Source organism: Taudactylus pleione, unplaced genomic scaffold (assembly GCF_031769625.1).
Source record: "Taudactylus pleione unplaced genomic scaffold, aTauple2 ptg000609l, whole genome shotgun sequence".
Lineage (NCBI taxonomy): Eukaryota > Metazoa > Chordata > Amphibia > Anura > Myobatrachidae > Taudactylus > Taudactylus pleione.
Genome location: NW_028285011.1, coordinates 7,947,849 through 7,963,590, shown reverse-complemented (window position 1 = coordinate 7,963,590; position 15,742 = coordinate 7,947,849). Strand labels below are relative to the sequence as shown.

The window sequence follows — 15,742 nt, the reverse complement described above, 5'->3', positions numbered from 1 at the left end:
ATCCAATTTAAACTCCGGTTCTAACTCTGTATCCCTGGAATGATATCAGTAGAATACAGCCTTCACAGTGGCAGGCCAGGGCCTGATTGCAGGTCTTCAAATTAATTTTCATTAAATACTACACTCTGTATCAGCTGGCACAGGGGGGGACGTGTTTCATCAATATGTTCTAATTACCTGGGGGTGTTGCATTGGAGACTGGATCACAGTTACAGACAGACCAACTTTAGGGTGTGAAAAGTGTAGTCTAATGGTGCATACACACGGGCAGATTTTGTGTCAGATCTGAACAATAACTATTTTAAAAATCGTTCAATCATTCATATCTGATAGAAAATCTGACATGTGTGACTGCAACGATGAACGATGCGCGTTCCCGCATGTTAGATAACGATATCTGACATCTGATGTGTTTGCAGTCAGATTTGGACGATTCCATTCATTTTAATACTGTCTGAAATCATTAAATTTTTTAAATCGTTGGTAAAATCGTTCAATCATTCATCTGGCAGATCTGACCATGTGTATGCACCATAAGACAGATATATAAGGTGAAGATGGTTTTACCTGTGAATAAAAGAGAGATGGGATTTAAACTCCAGTTATAACTCTGTATCCTAGGAATGACAACCTTAGAATGCTGCCTTCACAATGGCAGGCCAAGGTATAGTAACTAAACCATTCATGCATTAAAATATTTATATTTTTATAGCAGTATTAAGTTATATTTCATTTTACACAGCTACTGTGTGTCCAAAGCACAAAATTGCCTGCTTTACACAGGAAACTTGGATTCATGTTCTATGATGTGAATAACTAGACTTAAAGGGGGCAATTCAATTCAGCACGCTGTTAATAGCACCGTGAAGGAGTTTCTGTAGCTATTCAATTCAGCACGCTGTTAGCCTGACTAAAGGATTTCTCCTGAGGGTGCGAGCAGAAATCCAACAAAAGTGCCATCCGGCCACACAGCTGTTTGCCGGCTTAGTGCGGTGCTACAACCTTGCAGCCAGCACTTTAGATGGAGAATTCCGGTTCGCACAACTAAACACCCAGGTTAAGTCGCGAGAACCGGCATCCTCCGACTGATATAGTCAGAATAAACAGCACACTGAATTGAATAGCTCCTGGACAAACCTCCCAGCACTATTCACCCCCAAAAATATAGAATTATATAGAATGTAGTATTAATAATATCTGAATTGTTTTCAAATTTTATATGGCCTTTCCATAACAAATCATTTTGTATTTATCTTGTAGGAGTTTACATTGTTTTAAAAGTATGTGCTTAATTAATTTGCTTTGCTCTCAAATGCAATCTCTATTAATATTTTGTTTATTTTTGACAGAGTGTTAGAATGCCGTGGCTTACCCATTGTTAATGGTCAATGCGATCCTTATGCTACTGTAACTTTACTGGGGCCAACACGGTTAGTGTAATATTTCTTTTTCTGAATTGTCATTTTCAACTGCCTTCTTCTGTGACAAGTATCTGTCCACCAAGCTAGTTATATATTATATACATTATATATGCACGCACATGCACACAAACTCTCTGAAATGCCAGAAGTCATGCAATGGATGTCTAGTATGAACCCCTCTAGCCCAGTGAAGTGTAGCAACTTGACGTGGCATTGATTCCACAAGTGGACAGAAGACCTCTGGAGAGATGTTGACCAATGCTGTCTGGATAGCTTCCCACAGCTCCCTGATATTTGTAGGTGCAGGATCTTGGGTGCAAATGGGCCTCTCCATCACGACCCAGAAATGCTCCATTTGGTTAATGACGGGCCAACATGGTAGCCACACCATTTCTTCGGAACTGTCCAGAATACTGCTCCAACCAATTCTAGACAACTTGGGACCGATGACACGGTGCATTATCCTGCTGAAATATTCCATCGCTGCGAGGGTACATGAAGTCCATGAAGGGCTGCAAATGGTCATCATGCAATGTAGCATTTACCAGTCAATGACGTGTTCAGGCGGAACAGCAGACTCAAACCATGCCACGTGAACACACCCCACACCATTAAGGAACCACCACCCGCCTGCACGATGCCTTGTTGACAACTTGCTTCCATGTTCTCATGGGGTCTGCACCAAATCCTAACCCTACCATCAGCCTGAAACAACTAGAACTCTGAGTCATTGGACCACGCCATATGTTGCCATTCCTCCAGGGTCCAATTAGAAAAGTCACAAGCCCAGGTAAGGCGCTGTGTCCAGTGTCATAGTGTAACAGTACAGTGGCATCACCTACAATTACCTTTACATGCTGCTATCCCATGACTTTTGGCACTTCAGTATATATGATCTTGTCCATTAAAGACTGAGAAAACCAATAATTTAATATAAATGTTATTAGAGATATGTTATTAATATATGAGGTTAATTCATTTAGGATTGCGTCGTGAATAAGTGCACGCATATCTGGCACATACAGTAGCCCTCGATTGCAAGTCTGGGATGAAATCTGGTGGAGATGAGGTGTCTTTGCCAGTGTTTTCCCTCTATGTTTTACTGACATTGTATTTGTTGTTGGATACATCTGTCCATCATGATATTTGCTCCTCCTTGTGCTGACTTTTATCATCCCTGAAAAGCAGCTAGAGAGGATGAGGGGCATTATATGCTTTATAGAAGCTGCTCCCAAAAGTGAAGATCTGCTCAATGCACCACTATCACCTACTGTAAAACTTTACGAACGCATACCTCCCCTTCCCCAACTGCCTTTGCAGCATGCAGACTTTTTCCCCAGGGATATACAGCACTATAGAATGGTGGCAGAAGTGAGACCTGTGAGTGGGAGGGCCAATCAGAGGCTGCAGTCTCTTTATTGAGGCTTGTGTTGTGGCTGTTCTGACTGCTCACACTTTGTTTGGCCATCTATATGAGAACAGGCCAGCTATATTTCTGCGTATCTGGCAAAGTGGGGGTGGGGGGGTAGCAAAAATGTTATAGTAGAGAGTAGTTCAGCTTTATGCATTGGTTAGTGATACTTCTAGAATTACCAGCTTTCCTGCTACAACTGTTATGCATGCAGCAGGTACAGTACATTTCCTCAAAATGCTTAGTAATTTCTGTTCACTGCTGTTTTTTTTCTCTTGCCACTTTCAGGACTGAGTCAAAGAAAACTAAAGTCAGAAAGAAGACTAACAACCCACAGTTTGATGAAGTGTTTTATTTTGAGGTTGGTATTTACGTGGGTGTGGTGATGAGATGAAATCTCATATCCTCAGATGTTTGGAAGCCTATACTTGTGAGCTGCCAACTGTCCTCTCTGCAAATGTGAAACATTGCCGAGGTGAACTCAGCGGCCACCATGTGCAGGGGTTGATGAGTCTGTATCCTGTGTGTGTCCCGGGTTCACACATTGTCCCAGACGGGTCCGTCTCACTCACTGTTTCTTTTTCCCCCTCACAGGTTCATAGTAATGTTTGGGGCTGTCTATTTTAATGTCTGCTTGACCTTTGGAGCCCATCTACTTTCTGATTTTAAACAAGTTTTCCACTTTTAGAAAAGTTTAAATTGATTGCTTGGATTTAGTGTCCTGCAACTTTTAACTTTTTTTTTTTTAATTATTTTTCTTTTAAGTCAGTCTAGTTTTGCTTAAAGGGCCCCTAGACCGCTTTTTTCTTTTCCCCTTTTATGTATTCATTGCAGAGAGCATGGAAGTTATGTATTATCTCAGAGCGGTATGCGTTCGGCATCTAGGCGGTCTGGATGCTGATGCTCCTATTACCGGTGCCAAAATCCAGATGCCGGTCAGAAGCCTGGCGCCGTCATCCCGACCGCCTGGATACCAAAGGTAAGTATCGGGCTGTTAGGGTGTGGGGTTAGGGTTAGGCACTAAGGGGGGAAGGTTAGGTTTAGGCACGGGGGAGGGGGAGGTTAGGTTCAGGCACTACGGGGGGAGGTTAGGGTTAGGCACCAAAGAGTGGGGGTTAGGGTTGGGAGGAGAGGAGGGGAACGGTTAGCATACCAACATGTGTCAGTATGTTAACCCTTTTCGAGATGCCGGCATCAGGATTCTAACAGCGGGGATCCCGAGCACCGGCATCTCATACCGATTCCGCCAGAGCAGTGTGCATTTTGTATGACATAAACACTTGGCTGAAATGGAAGCTTAAATAATCATTTAAAAAAAAAATTAAATGATAAGAAAAATAAATCTACACTCGCTAAATATCAGTTAATTTGTCTTTAAACTAAAGTAATGTCAGAGTGGAATACTGCTTAAATTATATGTTATCTTCCATTTTCTATGGATCTAGGCTGCCCGCTCCATGTATTCCTGTAGGATACTCTTTGCTCGTCTGGAACTCTATGCTGGTTTCTGAGAGGAGATTAGATTAATACCTACAAAGAGACAGCTCAGTTCTCAGGGATGTGCGGTTGTGATGTTTGACTGTGCACATCCCCGAGAATTACGGTAGGCCGACATCAAACATTTTCCTGCACACATCCATAGGTGTTGTTGGTGGCCACGAGGTGCTGTCTTTCTGCCCGTTCTACTGCATTATTATTATGCCATCACTTGGTATGTATTGCCGCCTAACGTCATTATTAGAATTTCGTATACTGTGTGACCACTCAGGCCTGGAAGCACTCTGACACCTTCCTGTTGATTGTGCTCTACTTTGAGTAGAAAAAGACAGTCACAATATAGTAAACAGTAGTCCATGATCAACTCAATGCATTTTAATTAGAAAACCAACATTTTTGGACAGCAGTCCTTTCACTACAACTCCCTCCGTTCTAGTTGGTGTGAATATAAATTGCAGCGTAATGACAGAAGCAATGTTCCATTACCAGTATAGATTTGTATATCAGCCCAACCTAGCGTGGCAGCATAAGAAGAGTGGTCCACTGCGCTATTTACACATCCAGTCTTTCATTTATAAATATTTCCTGCTAAAAGGCTTTTCTCTGTGCTGCATTTGCATTCAGCCCCTATAGTCAGTCTATTCTCTCTCCCAGGCGTTATGTGAAAAAATAATTTTACTGAAAAGTGACGTGATCTTTGAACAAAAATATATTAACCACAATTTTTATCTATGAATTATTACTGAAATAAAACAAAGTATTGACAACTCTAACCATTGCCTTCATAACGGATTTACAGAAACCTTTTTTTGTTGGTCAACACCTGCCCCACCCATGTAACAGGAGAGCTGCAGCGCTGCTCAAGGTTTTTTGTAGTGTGGTTTTCAATAAAAGACGTTTTGTGGTAGTACTCTGGGTGTGTGCGTTTCACACCATGTGCTCACATCCCTTATTCTGGTAACAGCTGATGTGCTAGCGAATCACTCTTGTCATATCTCATTAAATCTAGGTCTAGACATGTGCAGTTGTAATGCAAACATAAGCTGCATCTGAAAGCAGTACATTTCATACATATGATAAAGGCCTTTTACTGCTGTAAAAATAAGATTCTCCAGGTTGTTTATTAACATAAATTTATGCTTTCACTGATCAGAGCAAATAGCTGCTTTGTATGGACTACAGTAAATAAGACAAGTCTCTTAATATTTTAACTGTTTTGTTGGCAATAAAGTCCTGAGATGCTGAAGCCAAAAATGGTGATGACCTCTAATGCAAATGTACGTACATTTATATCTGATGTCACCACAATTTTTACTTTTCAAGTGAAGTTCACAAGGGCAGAAGTTCCTCTTCTGTCTCCATTCCTCACCTTCTGCTAGTCCTTAAGATTTTAAATATGCAGGAATAGAATGCAAATGTTCACGGCAGCACAGATAAGGTGCTGATACCCCCTCCTCTTTTGCCCCATTCAGACTTTACGCATGACATAATGAGGCAGGAGACATGGGTATGACAGAAATTTGGTCACAGCATTAACTGAAGATACATACAAATAATATGAAAGACTGTATCAGAAGGTGGGGATGTCTACTGACAGCACTGTGGACACCTGCTGAAACTGTGCACTGATAAGAGTGTGATGTGCGCAAGTCTTCACTCAGTCATGGACACTCCTGCGCTGAGTTGCCTATTTGTCTCACCCTTGATAAGGGGTGTATCTAGGGGACCGAGCGCTCATGGCAAAGTAAGGGATTGGCGCCCCCCATATTGTAATTATGGACAGCGCGCTCTGCAAAAGGGGCGTGGCCTTGTGGAGAAGGGATGTGGTCACGCATTAACTCCCCCAATTAAAATGATGCCACACATTACTGCCCCTTACTCGTATTACACTGCAGCAGTTTGTGAATATGGCGATGCCAGAGTATGTACATTATGCCACACAGTCCATTCACATAGTGCTCCTTATATTCATTATGTCACACTCTAGTAGTGCCCCTTATTACACATTATGCCATGCAGTAATTCCCCTTACACATTATGCCATGCAGTAATGCCTTCGCACATAATACCAAATATTGTAATTCCTTTACACATAGCCACAATTTGTAATGCCTCTCCCCCCTCCAGTGACTCCCTTCTCCTTCCTCTCACCCTCTCCAGTGACTCTCCCGCTGCTGTACCTCCAGGTTCAGACCGCTCCCCCATGTCCCGGGTCTTCTCTTCCCCCCAGCGCATTGCGCGGCAGCGTCGATGTCACGGAGAGTGCCGCACCGGCATTCTAGGACTCGGGAGGCAGTGGGTGGGAGAGTGAGTGGCCATCATGACTCACCGCCGCAGTGGTCTCAGATGGCGGGCGGGCACCGCGCGACGTCTTTTTAGATGGCGCGCTGGCGGGGAAACTGCTCCTCTCCACACTGTATGATCATGCACAGCCCGAGGTCATGACGTCAGCGCCACGCTCTGATCCTATTGGTACAGTAGTATAGCAGGGAAGGCTGAGCTGGGGAACAAGATACAGGTCCTCCCGGTCAGGCACAGGTAACATGTTCCTGACTGGGCGGGCAATGATTACATTAAAAAACATGGCGGATCGGCGAACTACTATGTGATTCTGCCCCTTGGCCATGTGTGGCACCGCTGGGCTGCACCCCTAACTCGGCCAGCGCCCCTGGCGAGTGCCATTCTGGCCAATGGGTAGATACGCTACTGCCCTTGATGCCCCTGTGCAGAATTGTATATGTGTGTTGCCGCAGATACAGCTCTCTTCCTGTATGGGCTAACATTATAACAGGCAAAGTGCAGTGTTGTGATGAATAAGAGCTAGCAGGGGACCACAGACTGGGCATTAGATGGTGGAAAGACAAAGTTCCACAACAGCACAGTAGTGATGTAATGTAAGGCCACTTTCAAACTAATACGTGAAGATTGTGGTGTCTAATGCACCTCTGTATGAAACCTAGTTCATAAAGATAACTTTTATTTTTTACTTTTATTCTTTTTTTTTTGATGCAGGTGACCAAGCCAAGTAGTTACAACAAGAAATCTCATTTTGAAATAGAAGAGGATGATGTGGACAAAATGGAGATTAGGTAAGAAAATGAACTTTAATTTGTGCATGGTGTAAGCTTCTTCTAGGCTTTCACTACAGGTGACCCCACTCTTGCAAAGTTCCTTCTATATAAACAGTGGCTTGTAAAAGTAGTCTGCATTACAAATGACACTTGCACAGATAGTTACACACACTGTTTCTATTGCGAACCAGTAGGCTCTTAAAGTAGGGTGAATATCCCGTCACATGAAATGCGGGCGCCGGAATCTTGACACCTACAAGAAAATTGTAGTATATGCTACAGGTTGCAGCAATTACAAAGCAGTAGTATATGCTCCTGGATTACTACAGGATGTGATGCTCGACCATGTTAATAGAAATTTTAAGTTTAAGTACACAATCAATGAGATGTCATTTTTCAGTGACAGCTGGGATTGGGTTTAGTGAGGCTGATAATTGTGATCTGAACAAGACAGCCATGACTGTAAGATCGGGTTTAGCAGAGCTGAGCTATGCTGTGGAAGATTTCAAATCTGCTCGCATTGAACTGCTGGGAGCTGATAGACTGTTTGAGCAGTGCTAACAATATGGCACCAGTATAATAAACAAGTGCATCTATGAAATGCACTTAAGCAGATCTTAAATAATTGATTTTAGAGTCATTTGTGTTCTCCAATAAATGTTACCAATAATCTTGCAGAAATATTCAATGGTAATTTTCCCATAACCTCTACTTTATCCTCTTTAGAGTTGATCTGTGGAATGCAAGTAACCTGAAGTTTGGCGATGAATTTCTTGGAGAACTTAAAATTCCACTTAAGGTCCTACGACAGTCCAGCTGCTATGATGCATGGTAAGTAGTTTATTTCTACAGGTTTCATTTTTAGATTTTTAATTTTACAATTAATCAAGACTTGTACATTTATTGGCTGTGGAAATTCAATAGACATATAATAGAGACAGTTATTTGTGTATTTTGTTATTTTTTCAGACATTGTACAGGAAATTATAATGGAAACAGGGAGGATAGTGGTTAATTTGAGCTGATAGGTGCTCCATAACAACAGAATACTTTTGTTCTATGTAGTTTCTACTAGGGATGTGCAGGCTCGGTTCTTAGTTTCTACATAGATTACATATATAATGAATGATTCACCGGAAGTGCCTGGTCCCCAATGGCTGTCAAAGTCCCATGCCAAACTCTTCATCTTACCATAGCTTGGTTCAATCTATTAGGGGGATTTATGGGGGAAAGACCCACTTGGACTGTTTTGAGCAAATAAGGTGAGGTAGATTAGTATGGGACCATTACAGCAATTGGGGATCCCAGTGTATCAGATAAATAACACATCTATGGTTAAATACAAATTTGTTTTATGTTAGTTGATTGGACTCCTGTTAATTTAATTCACTGTTTTCGATGAATTTCTAGATTATATAATTCTAAATCATCACTTGAATGAATCACCATGTTAGCACCAGCCTGAGAATAAGAGTTGTCATTCTTGCGGTGGCATGTTTGCTAATCCTTTCTTAGGCCTGAAAGTATTTGTTTTCCAAGCACTCACCTTAACTATTGTCATTCCATATGTGGGAGTGCTGTAGTAATGGAGCCAGCATTGCAGAATTTGCAATGCAAGAATCTGAATTCTTTCCTGTTGTCTAAGAAATGATTATGTGATGTCACCAATGTCAACAGGCCACTGCCAGATAGAAAACAAATGTGGCAACTTCCTATAATAAAAATTAATAATTTCCTATTTTAATAATCATTTGCTCTAAATACGTGAAATTCATTACACAGACCCATTTTATGAGAGCAGAAACTTTTCTATGTAGTGGAAAACACATGTTGTATTTTCAGCATTTCACGATATGGGTGCAATAAGAGGGCACAGAGAGATCACTTGGCAGTGAGTAGACATGTTGTGATCTGTTCACACAGTACACCCAGGTGATGATTCTCTATATCACTTCCAATAAAACGTTACACTAGTTATGTGGCTTACCTCCTGGGCATGGCTAGTATATGTCATATTTTTCATTGACTCAGCTGTCTTGTGCATGTTCCTGCTTGTGCTCTCACTATAGTACTCCTAGAAGACACGTCTTGGAGACGCTAACATTCCAGTTTTCTGAGAGCAGGACAATCTGATATTGTGATTAACCTCTGTATTGGCTGAGGCTGCTCCCTAAATGTAGACCTGCACTGAATCAGATTGTTTGCTATATGCAGATTTTCACATTTCGTTAAATATTGTTATTGGGTGTAATTACTGAACAGCAGAGAGTGGTATTATTGCATTAAGATTGGAATTAAGTGTATATTGGAATTGGATTAAAGTATGTACATGCAGTACCACCCATTTGTGCCAGTGCTGTGGTCATTCTTAAATACTGTGCTACAAATATTGCTTCTGCCGCAGTAGCCTAAATTATGTCTCCTGGAGGTTTTATCAACATACAATTCTTTACTCTCTGTGTATCAGGTACTTGCTTCAGCCTAGAGACAACGGCAAGTCAGGCAAGCCAGATGATCTGGGCTCCTTGAGGTTAAATGTGGTTTACACTGAAGATCATGTTTTTTCCAGCGAGTACTACAACCCCCTCAGGGACCTCTTGTTAAAATCTGGAGATGTTGAGGTAAGTTATGCGGCAACTTGATTGAAATGTTCGTATAAAAAATCATAATGATCAACAGTCATTTTAATTGCTACACCAATAAAGTGTCATCGATTTTTATACACAGTCTACAATAAACAACAAATGGCAAAAAGCTCAAACCTCGAAGCATAGCATCTCTCTAATTTTAAAAATATTTTTGTGTCAATACACCAACACTATATATTTTCTAACTAGCAAATTATCAGCATTTAATTGCTGCCTTTGTAACTGTTAAATACGGCAATGGGGAGCAAAACAATATTTTTGTTGAACATACTTTGACTTTGAAACACAAAGCAGCTGATAATAAAACATTACTGAAAGACATGTGCAGAAGTTTAATAACTGCAATAGCAGCATCTGTAGGCAGGGTGGAAGAATGTACACAGCAAAAGGGGGTACAACATTAATGGCTCATTTACATGAACCTTCATTGGCGCGACCTTCCAAAGTTAAGAATGCTGCCTGTGAAATAGAGTGTCAGAAACATGAATTCTTCTCTATGCAGACCTACCCATGCTATCCACACAGACAGCCGAAACTTATGACTTAACAATTTTCTAGCAGCAATTTATCTGCTGCACTATATCATAGATACTATGGACCTCTGACATTATTCTTCCACTGTGGTTTTGGAATACAGTTTATGAAAACACTCATTCATGCTTCAAATTAGGAATAGCTGCAGCAAGAAGGTACAATTATGCACCTTGACAAAATCCTGTTGCGTTGGGCAAATTTAAAATAGTGCACAGATTTACAGTTGGGAGGTGGGCACGAACTAGTTGTGTCGGACTGGGGCATGAAGAGCCCACCAGGGGTATGCAGAGGTAGGGGGCAAAGTTTTCGGGGTGTAGCCATCCACCAGTCAATGATCCGCCAAGTAATTAACCCTCTAATAGAGTAACAATGGATTTACAGAGTTCACATTCTGGAGCCTGACCCGTAAGGCAGGAAAAGGGGCACTCAGACAGTGGGGCCCACCAGGGGGGTTCCTCTTCCCCTGTGGCCAGGCCAACCATGCATACTAGCTCAGCTATGAATAGCTGTGTAAAATAAACTGCTCAGTATCTGTGTACTGCATGCTAATTGGCACTATTTTCCCTCCATGCTAAAAAAATTAATTTCAATTACAGTCCTTGTATCACAACCAGTTTTGTCAAGGTGTTAATTGGCATCCTTTAGCTACATTTGCTCCTTACTGTACATCAGCCCCAAACTGCAAACATTTCTTATAACTTCTGCTCAAGCATTAATACATAATAATGTTTGTACTCGTCTTATAATGTGCAAGCAGTGGATGTTTCTTCTCTGTCCTGTAACCCTCATTTTTTTATTAAAGTAACCTGGTGGTTTCTGAAGTGATTGAATCTCTTGTGGTGAGCAGTTCACATATGAAATTGACACACCCAGGGCTTCCTCTGTAAACTGGAAACAGTGGTGTGTGTGTGTGTGTGTGTGTGTGTGTGTGTGTGTGTGTGTGTGTGTGTGTGTGTGTGTCATTCTGTTTTCATTTCCTAAGCTACATTAAGGGAATGAAGCATCCCTATCTACATAGTTTATAGCACTGTACAAATCTAACATCAGAAATAACTTACTTAAAAGGTGCACTTGTGGACACTAAATGCATTGTGTCAGTAACTCTCTCACCCCATCTTTACAGCTGGTAGAATCAATGCCTGGGACATCAGCATTGCTGGAGCTGCTGTCCCCAGTTGATAAACAGCTGATTGGGCCATTGTTACTCATGCTGCGTCATCACTAGCTATTCAGTCTGCGTACTACTAGTTGGAGGATAATGACATAATGCAACATGTTTTGTTTTCCTGAAGATCCCATTTATATTAAACCACAGCTAATACGATGGGTGATGTCCACTTCTATTCAATTGATGCGAATAATAAATTGTAATTATATAATGGGAATGGCTTGTGAGAACCAGTAATATGAAAGTAATCCATAGAAGAGTGCCACCACTTACTGCTGCTTTCATCAAACTCCAGAGAATGTTTGTTTTAATGTACTGTAAATATATTGTTTTGTATATGACACTCAGCTGTCCACAGATTTAGGAGGGTTCTGTAAATGTTACTAGTAACTTAGTTACATAGTTAGAACTTACTAATATTCTGAATTTGACTACAGGTTGAGTCTCCCATATCCAAAATGCTTGGGACCACAAGTTTTTTAGATATCGGATTTTTATGTATTTCGGAATATTTGCATACCATAATGAGAATTCTAGGGGATGCATTTGTTTTATACACCTTTATACACATTGTCTGAAGGTAATTTTATACTATATTTTAAATAATTTTGTGTATGTGGAACCATCAGAAAGCAAAGCTGTCACTTTCTCAGTTCTCAAAAAATTCCATATTTTGGTCTATTCGGATATGGGAGACTCAACCTTTCTTAATAAAAAAATTCATCAATAAGAAAAAAAAAATGGCTAAAAAATTAATAGACAAATCCAAATGATAGACTAGTGGTAGGTAGGTGTTGGGTACGGGATGCTGGCGCTCAGGATCCCGGTGGCCAGAGTGCCAGTGCCGCCATCCCGAATGGGTCACAATGCTGATAGATTATATTATCCTTCCCCTGCTACTACCCCTAATCTTCCCTCCCCCCCCTGCAGCCTAAGCCTAACCCTCCACCCGCTAACGCCTAACCCTCCTCAAAGTGACTAGTGCTCAGATCCCAGTACAGCTCCACTGGTAGTAACCTTGTCCTCCTTTCAATGTACTGCATTTGTAACAACCCATGTCAACTCTTAATATGACAACAATTAAGCTTTGAATTCAGTCTCAAGCTATCTTTAGTGTGGGACAGTGTCAAAGTCCTTTCTAAAATCTAGGATGCCTTCATCTTTGGCTCCACCTTCATCTGTTATCTCAAACATGTTAAGGCCCCCTACCAGGGCATGATATGTGCCGATATAGGTGCTGTATGGGTACGATATCATACCTGATATCATGCGGCGTGCTCCAGCGGGGTCGTACATCGCATCTCCAGATCTTCCTGCAGGTCTGGCATCGGTTGTACCGTCATTAGTTCTAATGACAGTTCGACCGATGCCAGATCTGTGCGACACTTACACACAGTACGTGTCCTCCTCTGTCCCCATCACAGGGGTCATTTTGTTGTCGCCAACTTACAGTATCTTGTAAATCACAGGTTTTCATTCCAACCAGTCAGATTGGACAGATATCTGACAGAAAATTGTATAGTGGATGCCCAGCATTAGACTTGTCATATGGTTTCCTTTCAGTTCAGCCTGTCAGTATGTTAAAGTCCATTTAAAGGACAATACCTTTCAAACTTCTTCTGGATTTAGTGCATTTTTCTCAATTTGAGATATATATATATATATATATATATATATATATATATATATATATTCCCCTAATGAAGTCCTAACAGACGAAACGCATTGGGTTCTGTATTATCAGAAGGGAGAAACCTGTCTATTTGAAAACCTGGTCTATATGGATTAATGGCAGGCTGTATATCATCTTCTATTGAATAATTGAACAAACTGTGTTAGCATTTTATATGTCAAATTTCTTTTTTAATAAATGTATTGTTCAAAGATCTAACAGTAGGCCATTGGGCCATCTTTTGGGTGTTTTTTGGTGTATGGGTCTTTTTCAGAAAAGGTTGATTTGGAGCCTATGAAATATATTAAAATCTACGTCGAAGTTGGTCCAGTCTATTAAAGAAGAAAAGCGGACTGATTTTATTTTCTCCAAAAGGGACCTTATCTGATACCCCACTGGTGGAGATTCCGATTTGTATAACGTTTTAACTCCACTGGTGTGGGTTTTGAACTGTGAAAACATTGAAAATCTTTTTATTATTCAATTAGCTGTTAAGATACCTTTGTGGTTTGCGCCCTCATTATATTTTGGTCAAGGATTGGTTTGTTCCCACTAACGGGTTCATATTGAGGTGCAGCATATATATCATTAGTGCAAAATAAGGGCATTTTTTTTTGTGTGTGTATATATATATATATATATATATATATATATATATATATTATACACCCACACAGAGATGTGTACACATACATCTATCCCATGTGCGCTACAAGTCGCATTAAACATAGTGCTTATGCGCCATGCGACGCGGTAGTGCCAAGCAAATTTTTGTATTTTTTTACCTTCTAATGCGTGTTATTCAAAAAGCGACGCAAATAGGATACACAAGCCACTTCTGCTGACTAAAATTATATTCGGTATGCCTATATTCTGTGTGCGACTACGGGTGTATCTACAGGCAAAATACTACGTTACAGTGTCAGCGGCAGTGACACTGTAACGTAGCATTTCGCATGCAGATACACCCGCAGATGCACACAGGATATAGGCATACCGCATATCATTTTAATCGGCAGAAGCTGCTTGTGCATCCTATTCACACCGTGGTGCGAATAAGATGCATTTGAAGGTAAAAAGTCGCACAAAAATATGCTTGCGCTACCAAGTCACGCCATGCCATGACGCGACTAGAAGGGCTATTTAACAAGCAAGGAGGCTAGATGTACTAGAACACATCTGTATGTCATGGTTTCAACTGTTCTTAGTCCATATTTGTTATCTTTCTTAGCTTTGTAAATGCAAGAAAATGTATGATGTAATAGCCATAAAGTACAGAATATCCCTTACACTCATATAGTACATGAGAATAGTTTTGGGATGGAATGGTTTTTAATGGATTTGTATCTTGCATAGTCATAATGGATATATAATTGACAATTGGTGGCATTTGTTCATAGGCTGTATTATGCTTAGTAAGCATTGTTGTTATCTGCATGCTGTTCCCAGTCTCATCCTCCTCCATTGCTTGCCTTCAGCTCTCTTTGATCTTATTAAGTTGGCAGCAGTATGTAGCAAAATCACATAACTGTTTTGATGTGTGATTTATGTCCCAGGCATACTTAGGGGGCTTTATGTCAAGCTTCCTGTTCTTTGTAGAAGGGACTATTAGAAACGTTAATTTGAATAAATTTATGTCTTGCAATATCATAGCTATAGAGAAACGCTACGTGATCACCTTGGAGATGTTAGTGTGTACATTAAGCTTACCATTCATTTAATATGCTTACAAGTATTTCAGTTATAGCTTGAGAGATTGAGAAATTCAGATGTTGCTGTGCTGCTAACCACATTTCCCATGAGTTATATATTATATTCATTTGCAGAACTTAAGTTGGCGGGGGAGATGTACTAAGCTTTGGAAAGTGATACACTTCTAGCCACTTAGCTCCTAACTGTCATGTTACAGGCTTTGTTTGAAATATGACAGGAAGGAGCTGATTGGTTGGTAGTTTATCACTCTCCAATTAATCACTTTCCATAGGTTGTAACATCTGCCGCAATGTCTTTTTAAGCTGAGCTATATTACATTGTTAATCAGACTCTAAAATGTATACTCCCCCCCCCCCCCCCCCGCTCCCCTCCTCCTCCCCTTAACAAATGTTAGGCAAAAGTTATGGAGTTACCCTGTTGTGCATATAAAAAATATTATGTCTACTATTTCCATGTATAAATGTGTTAACTTACATAGGCTTCCTCGGCATAGCTGCTGCATTGTAGTGTGAGTACATGTAGTGTTGAACAAACCAAGCAGAGTCATTTGTCATGTACTATTTGTTAAACACATCCTTTCATAAGACATGCTTTCTTTGAATATTTG

General features: G+C 40.7%; 1 protein-coding gene across 2 annotated transcripts in view; it reads left to right on the top strand.

Annotated features, from left to right (window-relative positions):
* RASA3 (RAS p21 protein activator 3) overlaps positions 1–15,742 on the top strand; it is a 233,719-nt gene that overhangs the window by 183,871 nt on the left and 34,106 nt on the right. For both annotated transcript variants that reach the window (XM_088454142.1, XM_088454141.1), the window contains exons 6-10: positions 1,350–1,430; positions 3,121–3,193; positions 7,342–7,418; positions 8,127–8,231; positions 9,868–10,021. In XM_088454142.1, coding sequence (XP_088310268.1) covers positions 1,350–1,430; positions 3,121–3,193; positions 7,342–7,418; positions 8,127–8,231; positions 9,868–10,021 — 490 coding nt within the window. The remainder of the gene's footprint in view (positions 1–1,349; positions 1,431–3,120; positions 3,194–7,341; positions 7,419–8,126; positions 8,232–9,867; positions 10,022–15,742) is intronic.